General features: G+C 48.1%; 1 protein-coding gene across 3 annotated transcripts in view; it reads left to right on the forward strand.

Annotated features, from left to right (window-relative positions):
* LOC138295304 (zinc finger protein 37A-like) overlaps nucleotides 1-13,914 on the forward strand; it is a 199,248-nt gene extending 185,334 nt beyond the window's left edge. For all 3 annotated transcript variants that reach the window (XM_069233515.1, XM_069233517.1, XM_069233516.1), the window contains 2 exons: nucleotides 689-799; nucleotides 11,776-13,914. In XM_069233515.1, coding sequence (XP_069089616.1) covers nucleotides 689-799; nucleotides 11,776-12,542 — 878 coding nt within the window. In that variant the 3' untranslated portion in view covers nucleotides 12,543-13,914. The remainder of the gene's footprint in view (nucleotides 1-688; nucleotides 800-11,775) is intronic.
* The last annotated feature ends 2,459 nt before the right edge of the window (nucleotides 13,915-16,373 follow it).

Raw genomic sequence — 16,373 nt, forward strand, 5'->3', positions numbered from 1 at the left:
GATGCTTGTATTGTACTTTTATGGTATGTTTTTACTTACCGAAATAAAGTTAAATGAAAAAAAAAAAAAAGACCATATAGGAATATCAGTGGGATGTTATACCCATCTAGACAGTCCACATTACTAACTTTGTCTCCACATGTTCAATGTGATATACAAGGAGCCCTAAGAATAAGAATTCCAGATTGTGGTCGTTGACTCCATCTGTTCTGTACCAAATTCAAAGCAAAGAAAAAAACACCCAACACGTTTGTCTTAAAAAAAAAAAGACTACTTCAAAGCTGACGCATCAAATAGGGTAGGTCAGTATATATATATATATATATATATATATATATATATATATATACACACACATACACACACACTCAACAATTGTCAAAAAAGAATAAAGGAAACCAACGATAATACAAAAAAAAAAAAATCACGCTTGTGTACATAAAGGAAGTCCATACCCCAGTGCTTCAGAAAAAGGGGTGCGAGATAAACACTATCTGAAAAGTCAGACAATATCCAGGACAATGAGGTAACCAAGGAAACCTCTTGATAACGGTTTATATATCCCTAATATCTATTGCCACAACTGGAGACTGTGCATGCCATAACTCCAAAGTGAAAAAAATCTTCTTGACTGTGTTGTGAGTCAGTTTTAGTGTAGAAGCTGAATGTTGTACTTGTGTGATTACAGGCTGCATCATAACCTCCCCAGAGTCCTACTCCTGGACTAAGACAGCAGGAGCACCGTATCCCAACCATCTACGAAACTGTGCTGGAAGAGAACGTGATAACTGCTCCATGCGTAAGTCCTATCTACCTTCTTGTTTGAGCTTTCCTTGGCTAGAGTCAACCCTATGACTTGTAGGTCTCATCAGGCTCATCAGGACTCTTCAGCGAGTGCTTAACCTGCTGTTTCATCTTCACTACCAATAATATGGCATAATGGCCATGAGTTCATGAAGTTGAGATCAGTACAATCATCTTGAGCCAAGCTGTTGTTGGTAGAGGAGCAGCTCTGATCACTTGCGCTGATAAGATTGCAGCCCATCATTGTACAGTTGTCCCACAGGCTGCTGGTCTGCAGCCCTCTAGGGTTTTAGGTCTGGGGTCTGTGTGAACTAGAGGACCAGGGATTTGCAGTGACATTCTGTAAGGAAATGCCTCCTTGGCATGGTTGCCCCCTGACTTTTTTGCCTTTGCTGATGCTATGTTTACAATTGAAAGTGTGCTGAGGCCTGCTAACCAGGCCCCAGCACCAGTGTTCTTTCCCTAACCTGTACTTTTGTATCCACAATTGGCAGACCCTGGCATCCAGATAAGTCCCTTGTAACTGGTACTTCTAGTACCAAGGGCCCTGATGCCAAGGAAGGTCTCTAAGGGCTGCAGCATGTCTTATGCCACCCTGGAGACCTCTCACTCAGCACAGACACCCTGCTTGCCAGCTTGTGTGTGCTAGTGAGGACAAAACGAGTAAGTCGACATGGCACTCCCCTCAGGGTGCCATGCCAGCCTCTCACTGCCTATGCAGTATAGGTAAGACACCCCTCTAGCAGGCCTTACAGCCCTAAGGCAGGGTGCACTATACCATAGGTGAGGGTACCAGTGCATGAGCATGGTACCCCTACAGTGTCTAAACAAAACCTTAGACATTGTAAGTGCAGGGTAGCCATAAGAGTATATGGTCTGGGAGTTTGTCAAACACGAACTCCACAGCACCATGATGGCTACACTGAAAACTGGGAAGTTTGGTATCAAACTTCTCAGCACAATAAATGCACACTGATGCCAGTGTACATTTTATTGTAAAATACACCACAGAGGGCACCTTAGAGGTGCCCCCTGAAACTTAACCGACTGTCTGTGTAGGCTGACTAGTTCCAGCAGCCTGCCACACCAGAGACATGTTGCTGGCCCCATGGGGAGAGTGCCTTTGTCACTCTGAGGCCAGTAACAAAGCCTGCACTGGGTGGAGATGCTAACACCTCCCCCAGGCAGGAGCTGTGACACCTGGCGGTGAGCCTCAAAGGCTCACCCCTTTGTCACAGCCCAGCAGGGCACTCCAGCTTAGTGGAGTTGCCCGCCCCCTCCGGCCACGGCCCCCACTTTTGGCGGCAAGGCTGGAGGGAACAAAGAAAGCAACAAGGAGGAGTCACTGGCCAGTCAGGACAGCCCCTAAGGTGTCCTGAGCTGAAGTGACTCTAACTTTTAGAAATCCTCCATCTTGCAGATGGAGGATTCCCCCAATAGGGTTAGGATTGTGACCCCCTCCCCTTGGGAGGAGGCACAAAGAGGGTGTACCCACCCTCAGGGCTAGTAGCCATTGGCTACTAACCCCCCAGACCTAAACACGCCCTTAAATTTAGTATTTAAGGGCTACCCTGAACCCTAGAAAATTAGATTCCTGCAACTACAAGAAGAAGGACTGCCTAGCTGAAAACCCCTGCAGAGGAAGACCAGAAGACGACAACTGCCTTGGCTCCAGAAACTCACCGGCCTGTCTCCTGCCTTCCAAAGATCCTGCTCCAGCGACGCCTTCCAAAGGGACCAGCGACCTCGACATCCTCTGAGGACTGCCCCTGCTTCGAAAAGACAAGAAACTCCCGAGGACAGCGGACCTGCTCCAAGAAAAGCTGCAACTTTGTTTCCAGCAGCTTTAAAGAACCCTGCAAGCTCCCCGCAAGAAGCGTGAGACTTGCAACACTGCACCCGGCGACCCCGACTCGGCTGGTGGCGATCCAACACCTCAGGAGGGACCCCAGGACTACTCTAAGACTGTGAGTACAAAAACCTGTCCCCCCTGAGCCCCCACAGCGCCGCCTGCAGAGGGAATCCCGAGGCTTCCCCTGACCGCGACTCTTTTGAATCCTAAGTCCCGACACCTGGGAGAGACCCTGCACCCGCAGCCCCCAGGACCTGAAGGACCGGACTTTCACTGGAGGAGTGACCCCCAGGAGTCCCTCTCCCTTGATCAAGTGGAGGTTTCCCCGAGGAACCCCCCCCTTGCCTGCCTGCAGCGCTGAAGAGATCCCTAGATCTCCCATTGACTTCCATTACAAACCCGACGCTTGTTTCTACTCTGCACCCGGCCGCCCCCGCGCTGCTGAGGGTGAAATTTCTGTGTGGGCTTGTGTCCCCCCCGGTGCCCTACAAAACCCCTCTGGTCTGCCCTCCGAAGACGCGGGTACTTACCTGCAAGCAGACCGGAACCGGGGCACCCCCTTCTCTCCATTCTAGCCTATGTGTTTTGGGCACCACTTTGAACTCTGCACCTGACCGGCCCTGAGCTGCTGGTGTGGTGACTTTGGGGTTGCTCTGAACCCCCAACGGTGGGCTACCTTGGAACAAGAACTAAGCCCTGTAAGTGTCTTACTTACCTGGTTAACCTAACAAATACTTACCTCCCCTAGGAACTGTGAAAATTGCACTAAGTGTCCACTTTTAAAACAGCTATTTGTGAATAACTTGAAAAGTATACATGCAATTTTGACGATTTAAAGTTCCTAAAGTACTTACCTGCAATACCTTTCGAATGAGATATTACATGTAGAATTTGAACCTGTGGTTCTTAAAATAAACTAAGAAAAGATATTTTTCTATACAAAAACCTATTTGCTGGATTTGTCTCTGAGTGTGTGTACCTCATTTATTGCCTAGGTGTATGTACAACAAATGCTTAACACTACTCCTTGGATAAGCCTACTGCTCGACCACACTACCACAAAATAGAGCATTAGTATTATCTCTTTTTGCCACTATCTTACCTCTAAGGGGAACCCTTGGACTCTGTGCATGCTATTCCTTACTTTGAAATAGCACATACAGAGCCAACTTCCTACATTGGTGGATCAGCGGTGGGGTACAAGACTTTGCATTTGCTGGACTACTCAGCCAATACCTGATCACACGACAAATTCCAAAATTGTCATTAGAAATTCATTTTTGCAATTTGAAATTTTTCTAAATTCTTAAAAGTCCTGCTAGGGCCTTGTGTGTTAAGTCCCTGTTTAGCATTGTCTTTTTAGAGTTTAAAAGTTTGTTAAAAGTTTGAAATTAGATTCTAGAAACAGTTTTAGATTCTTTAAAAAGTCTTCCAACTCTTAGCAAAATAATGTCTGATACAGAGATGAATGTGGTGGAACTCGACACCACACCTTACCTCCATCTTAAGATGAGGGAGCTAAGGTCTCTCTGTAATATCAAAAAAATAACCATTGGCTCCAGACCTACCAAAATTCAGCTCCAGGAGCTGTTGGCAGAGTTTGAAAAAGCCAACCCCTCTGATGATGACCTCACAGAGGAAGAAATTAGTGACTTGGAGGCCAATGTCCCTCCTCCAGTCCTAAATAGGGAGAACAGGACCCCTCAAGTCCTGTCTCCAACTGTGTTAGTCAGAAATAGTGAGTCCCTCACAGGAGGGTCCCACATTTCTGAAATCACTGAGGATGCTCTCAGTGAAGATGACCTCCTGTTAGCCAGGATGGCCAAAAGATTGGCTTTAGAGAGACAGCTCCTAGCCATAGAAAGGGAAAGACAAGAGATGGGCCTAGGACCCATCAATGGTGGCAGCAATATAAATAGGGTCAGAGATTCTCCTGACATGTTAAAAATCCCCAAAGGGATTGTGACAAAATTTGAAGATGGTGATGACATCACCAAGTGGTTCACAGCTTTTGAGAGGGCTTGTGTAACCAGAAAAGTGAACAGATCTCACTGGGGTGCTCTCCTTTGGGAAATGTTCACAGGAAAGTGTAGGGATAGACTCCTCACACTCTCTGGAAAAGATGCAGAATCTTATGACCTCATGAAGGGTACCCTGATTGAGGGCTTTGGATTCTCCACTGAGGAGTACAGGATTAGGTTCAGGGGGGCTCAAAAATCCTCGAGCCAGACCTGGGTTGACTTTGTTGACTACTCAGTGAAAACACTAGATGGTTGGATTCAAGGCAGTGGTGTAAGTAATTATGATGGGCTGTACAATTTATTTGTGAAAGAACACCTGTTAAGTAATTGTTTCAATGATAAACTGCATCAGCATCTGGTAGACCTAGGACCAATTTCTCCCCAAGAATTGGGAAAGAAGGCGGACCATTGGGTCAAGACAAGGGTGTCCAAGACTTCAACAGGGGGTGACCAAAAGAAAGGGGTCACAAAGACTCCCCAGGGGAAGGGTGATGAGACAACCAAAACTAAAAATAGTAAAGAGTCTTCTACAGGCCCCCAAAAACCTGCACAGGAGGGTGGGCCCAGAGCCTCTTCACAAAACAATGGGTACAAGGGTAAAAACTTTGATCCCAAAAAGGCCTGGTGTCATAGCTGTAAACAGCATGGACACCAAACTGGAGACAAGGCCTGTCCCAAGAAAGGTTCCACTCCAAACTCCCATCCAGGTAACACTGGTATGGCTAGTCTCCAAGTGGGATCAACAGTGTGCCCAGAGCAAATCAGGGTCCACACTGAAGCTATTCTAGTTTCTGAGGGTGGGGTGGATTTAGCCACACTAGCTGTCTGGCCGCCTAACATGCAAAAATACAGACAGCAACTCTTAATTAATGGGACTAGAATAGAGGGCCTGAGGGATACAGGTGCCAGTGTCACCATGGTGACAGAGAAACTGGTTTCCCCTGGCCAATACCTGACTGGAAAAACTTACACAGTCACCAACGCTGACAATCAGAGAAAAGTACATCCCATGGCAATGGTTACTTTAGAATGGGGAGGGGTCAATGGCCTGAAACAGGTGGTGGTCTCCTCAAATATCCCAGTGGACTGTCTGCTTGGAAATGACCTGGAGTCCTCAGCATGGGCTGAGGTAGAACTAAAAACCCATGCAGCAATGCTGGGTATCCCTGAACTGGTGTGTGTGAAAACAAGAGCACAATGCAAGGCACAGGGTGAACAAGTAGAGCTGGAGTCTGGAAGAATGGTCCAGCCTACCAAGAGAACGGGAAAGTCAGTTGGGAAACCAACTACAACACAGCAAAAGAAAGGGAACCTCTCTTCTCAGGAAGAAGTTCTGCCCTCTGAGGGAACTGAGCCTTTGGAGCTTGGACCTTATCAGGTTGAGCTCTTAGGCCCAGGGGGACCCTCAAGGGAGGAGCTGTGTAAGGGACAAGAAACCTGTCCCTCTCTTGAAGGCCTTAGGCAGCAAGCTGCTGAAGAGTCCAAAGGCAAGAAAAATGGAACGCATAGGGTCTATTGGGAAGATGGACTCCTGTACACTGAGGCCAGAGACCCCAAACCTGGTGCCACTAGGAGAGTGGTAGTGCCTCAGCTGTTCAGGAAGTTCATCCTAACATTGGCCCATGACATTCCCCTTGCTGGACATTTGGGACAAACCAAGACGTGGGAGAGGTTAGTCAACCACTTCTACTGGCCCAATATGTCCAACATGGTTAAGGAGTTTTGCCTCTCCTGCCCCACCTGTCAAGCCAGTGGTAAGACAGGTGGACATCCAAAGGCCCCCCTCATTCCACTTCCAGTGGTGGGGGTTCCCTTTGAAAGAGTGGGTGTGGACATAGTTGGTCCACTGGAACCTCCCACAGCCTCAGGAAATATGTATATCCTGGTAGTAGTGGATCATGCTACCAGGTATCCTGAAGCTATTCCCCTTAGGTCGACTACTGCCCCTGCAGTAGCCAAGGCCCTCATTGGTATCTTTACCAGAGTGGGTTTCCCTAAGGAGGTGGTGTCTGACAGAGGTACCAACTTCATGTCAGCATACCTAAAGCACATGTGGAATGAGTGTGGGGTGACTTATAAATTCACTACACCATACCATCCACAAACTAATGGCTTAGTTGAGAGATTCAACAAGACATTAAAGGGCATGATCATGGGGCTCCCAGAAAAACTCAAAAGGAGATGGGATGTCCTCTTGCCATGCCTGCTTTTCGCTTACAGAGAGGTGCCACAGAAGGGAGTAGGATTCTCACCCTTTGAACTTCTGTTTGGTCATCCTGTAAGGGGACCACTTGCCCTTGTTAAAGAAGGCTGGGAGAGACCTCTCCATGAGCCTAAACAGGACATAGTGGACTATGTACTTGGCCTTCGCTCTAGAATGGCAGAGTACATGGAAAAGGCAACCAAAAACCTTGAGGCCAACCAACAGCTCCAGAAGTTTTGGTATGACCAAAAGGCTGCACTGGTGGAGTTCCAACCAGGGCAGAAAGTCTGGGTTCTGGAGCCTGTGGCTCCCAGGGCACTCCAGGACAAATGGAGTGGCCCTTACCCAGTACTAGAAAGGAAGAGTCAGGTCACCTACCTGGTGGACCTGGGCACAAGCAGGAGCCCCAAGAGGGTGATCCATGTGAACCGCCTTAAGCTCTTCCATGACAGGGCTGATGTCAATCTGTTGATGGTAACAGATGAGGATCAGGAGGCAGAGAGTGAACCTCTCCCTGATCTTCTGTCATCAGACCCAAAAGATGGCACAGTAGATGGAGTGATCTACTCAGACACCCTCTCTGGCCAACAGCAAGCTGATTGTAGGAGAGTCCTACAACAGTTTCCTGAACTCTTCTCCTTAACCCCTGGTCAGACACACCTGTGTACCCATGATGTGGACACAGGAGACAGCATGCCTGTCAAGAACAAAATCTTTAGACAGTCTGACCATGTTAAGGAAAGCATCAAGGTGGAAGTCCACAAGATGCTGGAATTGGGAGTAATTGAGCGCTCTGACAGCCCCTGGGCTAGCCCAGTGGTCTTAGTCCCCAAACCTCACACCAAAGATGGAAAGAAAGAGATGAGGTTTTGTGTGGACTACAGAGGGCTCAATTCTGTCACCAAGACAGATGCCCATCCAATTCCAAGAGCTGATGAGCTCATTGATAAATTAGGTGCTGCCAAATTTCTAAGTACCTTTGACTTGACAGCAGGGTACTGGCAAATAAAAATGGCACCTGGAGCAAAAGAAAAGACAGCATTCTCCACACCTGATGGGCATTATCAGTTTACTGTTATGCCCTTTGGTTTAAAGAATGCCCCTGCCACCTTCCAAAGGTTGGTGAATCAAGTCCTTGCTGGCTTGGAGTCCTTTAGCACAGCTTATCTTGATGATATTGCTGTCTTTAGCTCCACCTGGCAGGATCACCTGGTCCACCTGAAGAAGGTTTTGAAGGCTCGGCAATCTGCAGGCCTCTCTATCAAGGCATCCAAATGCCAGATAGGGCAGGGAACTGTGGTTTACTTGGGCCACCTTGTAGGTGGAGGCCAAGTTCAGCCACTCCAACCCAAGATCCAGACTATTCTGGACTGGGTAGCTCCAAAAACCCAGACTCAAGTCAGGGCATTCCTTGGCTTGACTGGGTATTACAGGAGGTTTGTGAAGGGATATGGATCCATGGTGACAGCCCTCACTGAACTCACCTCCAAGAAAATGCCCAAGAAAGTGAACTGGACTGTGGAATGCCAACAGGCCTTTGACACCCTGAAACAGGCAATGTGCTCAGCACCAGTTCTAAAAGCTCCAGATTATTCTAAGCAGTTCATTGTGCAGACTGATGCCTCTGAACATGGGATAGGGGCAGTTTTGTCCCAAACAAATGATGATGGCCTTGACCAGCCTGTTGCTTTCATTAGCAGGAGGTTACTCCCCAGGGAGCAGCGTTGGAGTGCCATTGAGAGGGAGGCCTTTGCTGTGGTTTGGTCCCTGAAGAAGCTGAGACCATACCTCTTTGGGACTCACTTCCTAGTTCAAACTGACCACAGACCTCTCAAATGGCTGATGCAAATGAAAGGTGAAAATCCTAAACTGTTGAGGTGGTCCATCTCCCTACAGGGAATGGACTTTATAGTGGAACACAGACCTGGGACTGCCCATGCCAATGCAGATGGCCTTTCCAGGTTCTTCCACTTAGAAAATGAAGACTCTCTTGGGAAAGGTTAGTCTCATCCTCTTTCGTTTGGGGGGGGGTTGTGTAAGGAAATGCCTCCTTGGCATGGTTGCCCCCTGACTTTTTTGCCTTTGCTGATGCTATGTTTACAATTGAAAGTGTGCTGAGGCCTGCTAACCAGGCCCCAGCACCAGTGTTCTTTCCCTAACCTGTACTTTTGTATCCACAATTGGCAGACCCTGGCATCCAGATAAGTCCCTTGTAACTGGTACTTCTAGTACCAAGGGCCCTGATGCCAAGGAAGGTCTCTAAGGGCTGCAGCATGTCTTATGCCACCCTGGAGACCTCTCACTCAGCACAGACACCCTGCTTGCCAGCTTGTGTGTGCTAGTGAGGACAAAACGAGTAAGTCGACATGGCACTCCCCTCAGGGTGCCATGCCAGCCTCTCACTGCCTATGCAGTATAGGTAAGACACCCCTCTAGCAGGCCTTACAGCCCTAACCACTATACCATAGGTGAGGGTACCAGTGCATGAGCATGGTACCCCTACAGTGTCTAAACAAAACCTTAGACATTGTAAGTGCAGGGTAGCCATAAGAGTATATGGTCTGGGAGTTTGTCAAACACGAACTCCACAGCACCATGATGGCTACACTGAAAACTGGGAAGTTTGGTATCAAACTTCTCAGCACAATAAATGCACACTGATGCCAGTGTACATTTTATTGTAAAATACACCACAGAGGGCACCTTAGAGGTGCCCCCTGAAACTTAACCGACTGTCTGTGTAGGCTGACTAGTTCCAGCAGCCTGCCACACCAGAGACATGTTGCTGGCCCCATGGGGAGAGTGCCTTTGTCACTCTGAGGCCAGTAACAAAGCCTGCACTGGGTGGAGATGCTAACACCTCCCCCAGGCAGGAGCTGTGACACCTGGCGGTGAGCCTCAAAGGCTCACCCCTTTGTCACAGCCCAGCAGGGCACTCCAGCTTAGTGGAGTTGCCCGCCCCCTCCGGCCACGGCCCCCACTTTTGGCGGCAAGGCTGGAGGGAACAAAGAAAGCAACAAGGAGGAGTCACTGGCCAGTCAGGACAGCCCCTAAGGTGTCCTGAGCTGAAGTGACTCTAACTTTTAGAAATCCTCCATCTTGCAGATGGAGGATTCCCCCAATAGGGTTAGGATTGTGACCCCCTCCCCTTGGGAGGAGGCACAAAGAGGGTGTACCCACCCTCAGGGCTAGTAGCCATTGGCTACTAACCCCCCAGACCTAAACACGCCCTTAAATTTAGTATTTAAGGGCTACCCTGAACCCTAGAAAATTAGATTCCTGCAACTACAAGAAGAAGGACTGCCTAGCTGAAAACCCCTGCAGAGGAAGACCAGAAGACGACAACTGCCTTGGCTCCAGAAACTCACCGGCCTGTCTCCTGCCTTCCAAAGATCCTGCTCCAGCGACGCCTTCCAAAGGGACCAGCGACCTCGACATCCTCTGAGGACTGCCCCTGCTTCGAAAAGACAAGAAACTCCCGAGGACAGCGGACCTGCTCCAAGAAAAGCTGCAACTTTGTTTCCAGCAGCTTTAAAGAACCCTGCAAGCTCCCCGCAAGAAGCGTGAGACTTGCAACACTGCACCCGGCGACCCCGACTCGGCTGGTGGCGATCCAACACCTCAGGAGGGACCCCAGGACTACTCTAAGACTGTGAGTACAAAAACCTGTCCCCCCTGAGCCCCCACAGCGCCGCCTGCAGAGGGAATCCCGAGGCTTCCCCTGACCGCGACTCTTTTGAATCCTAAGTCCCGACACCTGGGAGAGACCCTGCACCCACAGCCCCCAGGACCTGAAGGACCGGACTTTCACTGGAGGAGTGACCCCCAGGAGTCCCTCTCCCTTGATCAAGTGGAGGTTTCCCCGAGGAACCCCCCCCCTTGCCTGCCTGCAGCGCTGAAGAGATCCCTAGATCTCCCATTGACTTCCATTACAAACCCGACGCTTGTTTCTACACTGCACCCGGCCGCCCCCGCGCTGCTGAGGGTGAAATTTCTGTGTGGGCTTGTGTCCCCCCCGGTGCCCTACAAAACCCCTCTGGTCTGCCCTCCGAAGACGCGGGTACTTACCTGCAAGCAGACCGGAACCGGGGCACCCCCTTCTCTCCATTCTAGCCTATGTGTTTTGGGCACCACTTTGAACTCTGCACCTGACCGGCCCTGAGCTGCTGGTGTGGTGACTTTGGGGTTGCTCTGAACCCCCAACGGTGGGCTACCTTGGACCAAGAACTAAGCCCTGTAAGTGTCTTACTTACCTGGTTAACCTAACAAATACTTACCTCCCCTAGGAACTGTGAAAATTGCACTAAGTGTCCACTTTTAAAACAGCTATTTGTGAATAACTTGAAAAGTATACATGCAATTTTGACGATTTAAAGTTCCTAAAGTACTTACCTGCAATACCTTTCGAATGAGATATTACATGTAGAATTTGAACCTGTGGTTCTTAAAATAAACTAAGAAAAGATATTTTTCTATACAAAAACCTATTTGCTGGATTTGTCTCTGAGTGTGTGTACCTCATTTATTGCCTAGGTGTATGTACAACAAATGCTTAACACTACTCCTTGGATAAGCCTACTGCTCGACCACACTACCACAAAATAGAGCATTAGTATTATCTCTTTTTGCCACTATCTTACCTCTAAGGGGAACCCTTGGACTCTGTGCATGCTATTCCTTACTTTGAAATAGCACATACAGAGCCAACTTCCTACACATTCTTTTAAGATGCAAGAGTTCTCACATTTGGGATGATCAGGCTGTGTTTAAATGAAGGGCAGAGTGGGTGTAGTTGCTAAAAGAGCATGAATTTCCAGATAACCTTTAAAATTAAATCTTTCTAATGATTATGCAGCCACTTGTATTGAAACCAAACTTTGCTTTGATCACCACAGGAAATGAAGCTCGGCTGAGACGTGTGGATGGGAAGTTCCTGGGAGGATATAGTGAGCGTGGAAGTTTCCGGATGCCCTTCTCAGGAAAAGCTAATGTCAACATTGCACAGCGTTCTGATAAGGGAAGCACAGGCCTAGCTGGGTATTGGTCCGATCAGTATCCGGGGAAGACTTCAAGGCAGAGAATGGAGACAGCTGCTCTGATCCAGAGACATTTCACCAAAATAGCAATCCCCGTTGTCCAGCACCGCAGGAGTGCTAACACCATGCCCACTCTCTATCGGGAACCTGATGGCACATTCAGGATTGGATCTCCTCCAGGAAAACCTGGTGGAACAGGTCTCTACAGCTGCCATCAGTGTGACAAAAACTTTGACAGACCATCGGAGCTGAAAATTCACCAGCGGGTACACAGAGTGCAGGTCTACAAGTGCACAGAGTGTGACAAGATCTTCAAGCAGGTTTCTTCTCTCAAGGCCCACCACAGGATCCATACGGGCGAGCGGCCATACAAATGTACTCAATGTGAGAAGAGCTTCAATCACGCCTCTAGTTTCACCATTCATCAAAGAACGCACACAGGCAACCGGCCATACAAGTGTTCTGAATGTGATAAGCGCTTCAGTAACAAATCCAATCTGCTGAAGCATGAGAGAATCCATTCCAGGGTGCGGCCTTACCAGTGCCTTGACTGTACCCAGAGCTTTACTTACAAGTCTCATCTCTTGATACATCAGATCAGTCATTCTGGAGAGCGGCCACAGTAACATACTGGAGTAATGATGAACTAGGTCATGTGATGTACCCGGGAGGCCGCTGAGGTCAGAGACATTCTTCCGGGATCATCAGTGTGATTTCCGGTTCATTTAGATACCAGAAAAGTATTGTAGAAGAAGCACTCAACTTGGAAACACTAACCCATAGAGAAGGAGGTTTTGGTGACCAGTGATTACTCAGTTTTGTATCTCATGCACCATAATCATTGAAGGCAAAAGATGCCCCTTTAAAATAATGTGAGAAGGACACCATATTATACACCGGTGAGTTCACTTGGCAAGGGAAGACTGTCTGCGTAGATAAGAATGTTAGGTATTTGTAGGTGGCAGGAGCATGGCTTAAATGCATTAAATGTGAGAGGCCAATGCATATGCTTGGTTTATTTTGTAAATGTTCTTTAGAATGACAGACTGCTACTAAAATTAGAATAAGCTGTGGATCCTTCCACCCTCCTATCCTCGCTTTGAAGTGGGGTGAGATGTTGAAACTACAAATGAGGCTGTGCAGGCTCAGAGTGAAGTGGTGCTATCGTTGGCCATCCATTGTCTGAAGATGGAAAACAGAGACATTAAGTATATTTCATCGTAAAACCCAGCAAACAAGGAGTTGAATGTCTCTAAACTCTGAGAAAAACAGAAGTACACCTTGGAACTCTCTGATCTCTTGAACACTGAAAATGTCTCAAGAACCTCAGTGCTTTCAACCTGTAGAATGAAACTAATTATGGGGATTAGCCATGCTTCAAATTCCACCAAGTGCGAAATGAGAATGAAGCTGACAGTGCTCACATCTGAAAGGCTTTGGAAAATGAGACCAGAGTATGGAGTCATTCCATCATCTGAGCAAACTCTTGGAAACAGCTCACCGTGTGGAGGCTTCTGTCCCTGGAACTAGGAAGGGGAATTTATTGTAAACCTTTGATCTACTGATCTCCAGGTGACAATGAATTTGAATAGTAACTAGGGGTCTCGAGACAACCATGAGTTTAAATAATAACTGCCCAGGTTCTAGGAAGCTGCAGTGGGAGGGTATCTGGAGTGAGTCCTTCTGCTGGATCCTTTGAAGTGGAGAATTGACACTGTGGGGAGATCATGCATCCTGTCAATGCAAGAAACTATGGGAAGGAGATTCTCTGAAACCAGAGAAACAGAAAATACCACAGCTGGTAGTCAGTAATCCACTCATTGCTGGGAAACTAAAGGAAATAGGCTACATTCAAGGGAATTAACAAAGTGGAGAATCAGTGGTATCCGAGACCACCTATTTCAGAGCGCAAGGGGAAAGACTGATGTGGTTTTGGACATTTACTTTATAGAACAGAGGTTTTTCTGTAAGTCTTGTATAAAATGTTCCTGAAGCCAGCATTCTGTGTGAAACCTCTCATTTCATGACTGGTTACGGAAGCACTGCATGTCCTGGGTGTTGTTGCGCCTGCCTGATGTTGAAGAGTTTGTGTATTGCCATAGTTTTCTGAACTCACTCTTTGTGGGGATGTGGGCACAGTGGATGATTTTTCGTGCTGGGGGTCATGGTTCTACCTGTGGGCAGCCATATGCTCTGCTCTGTGACTGGGTACGTCCTATTGTGTTGAAACAACTGCATCTAAAAGACTTCATTTTGTAGGAGCCAAGTTAGGGTGAAGAGGAAAAATCTTCCATTTACTTCTGGGGCTTTAACCTGGGAGACTACAGGCCAGTAACAGGTGGTGGTAACCAGATTGTGGCCGATGCAGGCTCATCACAGTTGCTGCACTGGACTGTTTACCTGCAGATTATCAAACATGCCCAACCAGTTAAGGTATTTATGAATGTTGCCCAAACCTTCTAAGTCAAGGTCTTCTGGTTGGTGGGCCCAGCACAAAACAGGAGGCAGGAGGTAGCAGCAATTCTTTGGATATAATGGGATAAAAACTAATTGAGCAGGGGAGTGTATGTTGACACCGCACCACCCCCACAGCTCCAAAGACAGCTGCTCCTTTAGGGCAGAGACAAAGGAAACCAGGTAAGCAAGCTGTTATATATAGTTATATATATATATGTTCGATGGCATGTGTAGCTGCAGATACACATGCTTTGCACATCCCGCCATCTAGTGTTGGGCTCGGAGTGTTACAAGTTGTTTTCTTCAAAGAAGTCTTTTTCGAGTCACGAGATCGAGGGACTCCTCCCATTTTGGCTCCATTGTGCATGGGCGTCGACTCCATCTTAGATTGTTTTTTTTCCGCCATTGGGTTCAGACGTGTTCCTTTTCGCTCCATGTTTCGGGTCGTAAAGTTAGTTAGAATCTCGGAAAAATCATCGGTATTGTTTGCGTTCGGTATCGGGTTAGTTACAATAGATCGACACTGACTTTAGAAGAGCTCCGGTGGCCCTTCGGGGTTTTTTCCATCCCCCGACGGGGCCTGGTCGGCCCGGCCACGTGTCTCTTCAAGGCTGATGGAACGGACCCCATTCCGCTTCTGCCCAAAATGTCACAACAAGTATCCGTATACAGATCAGCATCTGGTCTGTAACTTGTGTTTGTCTCCAGAGCACAAGCAAGATACTTGTGAAGCCTGTAGAGCGTTTCGGTCGAGAAAGACATTAAGAGACCGAAGAGCGAGAAAACTGCAGATGGCATCGGCGCCAACAGGACAAGGGTGTTTCGAGGAGGAAGAAGAAACCTTCTCCATTCAGGAATCGGACTCAGACGAGCTTGATCCCGAAGAAACGCCGAAAACCGTGAGTAAGACGTCGAAACATAAAACTCACGAGAAGACCACAAAAGCCCAGGGGACGCCACCGCCAACAGGCCATGGCTTAACCCGAAAAATAGGTGACCGATCATCGGCACCGAAAAAGGGCACTCTTGTGTCGAAGTCATCCGACTCCGGTCGAGATACCGGCACACAGCAATCTCGGGCCCGAGACAGCGGCTCCGAGCAAGTTCGGCACCGAGACAGTGGCACCGAAATGGGTCGGCACTGAGACACCACGACGCTGAAAATAAAGAAGATTTTGTCGGAGCCCAAAAAGGCGACGAAAAGGTTTTGATTCCGAAACATCCAGCCTCGGAACCGAAAACAGGTTCCTACACAGAGGAACAAGGTTTGTCCTCCCAAATGCAAGGACATAAGTTCGGACAAGAACTTGAATCAATGGAGCCAGACTACACTAAAAGGAGGCTCCACATTCAAAAGGACACAGGGAAGATAAGCACTCTTCCCCCAATTAAAATGAAAAGAAAACTTGCCTTTCAAGAAAAGGACAAGCAGCCACAGGCAAAGGTGGCAAGACAAACAACTCCGCCACCATCTCCACCACCATCAATGCACACATCACCGGTAGCCACTCCACCACTGATGCAATCCCCGACTCATACTGCAATGAGTCAAGATGATCCCGACGCATGAGACCTTTATGATGTTCCGGTATCAAATAACAGCCCAGACTGTTACCCTGCGAGACCGTCGCCACCTGAAGACAGTACATCCTACACGCAGGTGGTCTCAAGGGCAGCTGCTTTTCATAATGTCACCTTGCATGCAGAACCGATTGAGGATGACTTTTTGTTTAATACACTATCCTCCACTCATAGCCAATACCAAAGATTACCTATGCTCCCTGGAATGCTAAAACACTCCAAACAAGTATTTCAGGATCCTGTGAAAGGCAGGGCAATAACTCCAAGGGTGGAGAAAAAGTACAAGCCACCGCCAACAGACCCTGTTTATATTACGCAGCAATTAACACCAGACTCTGTGGTTGTTGGAGCAGCTCGCAAGAGAGCAAACTCTTACACCTCGGGAGACGCTCCACCTCCAGACAAGGAGAGTCGCAAAT

Source organism: Pleurodeles waltl, chromosome 5, assembly GCF_031143425.1.
Source record: "Pleurodeles waltl isolate 20211129_DDA chromosome 5, aPleWal1.hap1.20221129, whole genome shotgun sequence".
NCBI lineage: Eukaryota > Metazoa > Chordata > Amphibia > Caudata > Salamandridae > Pleurodeles > Pleurodeles waltl.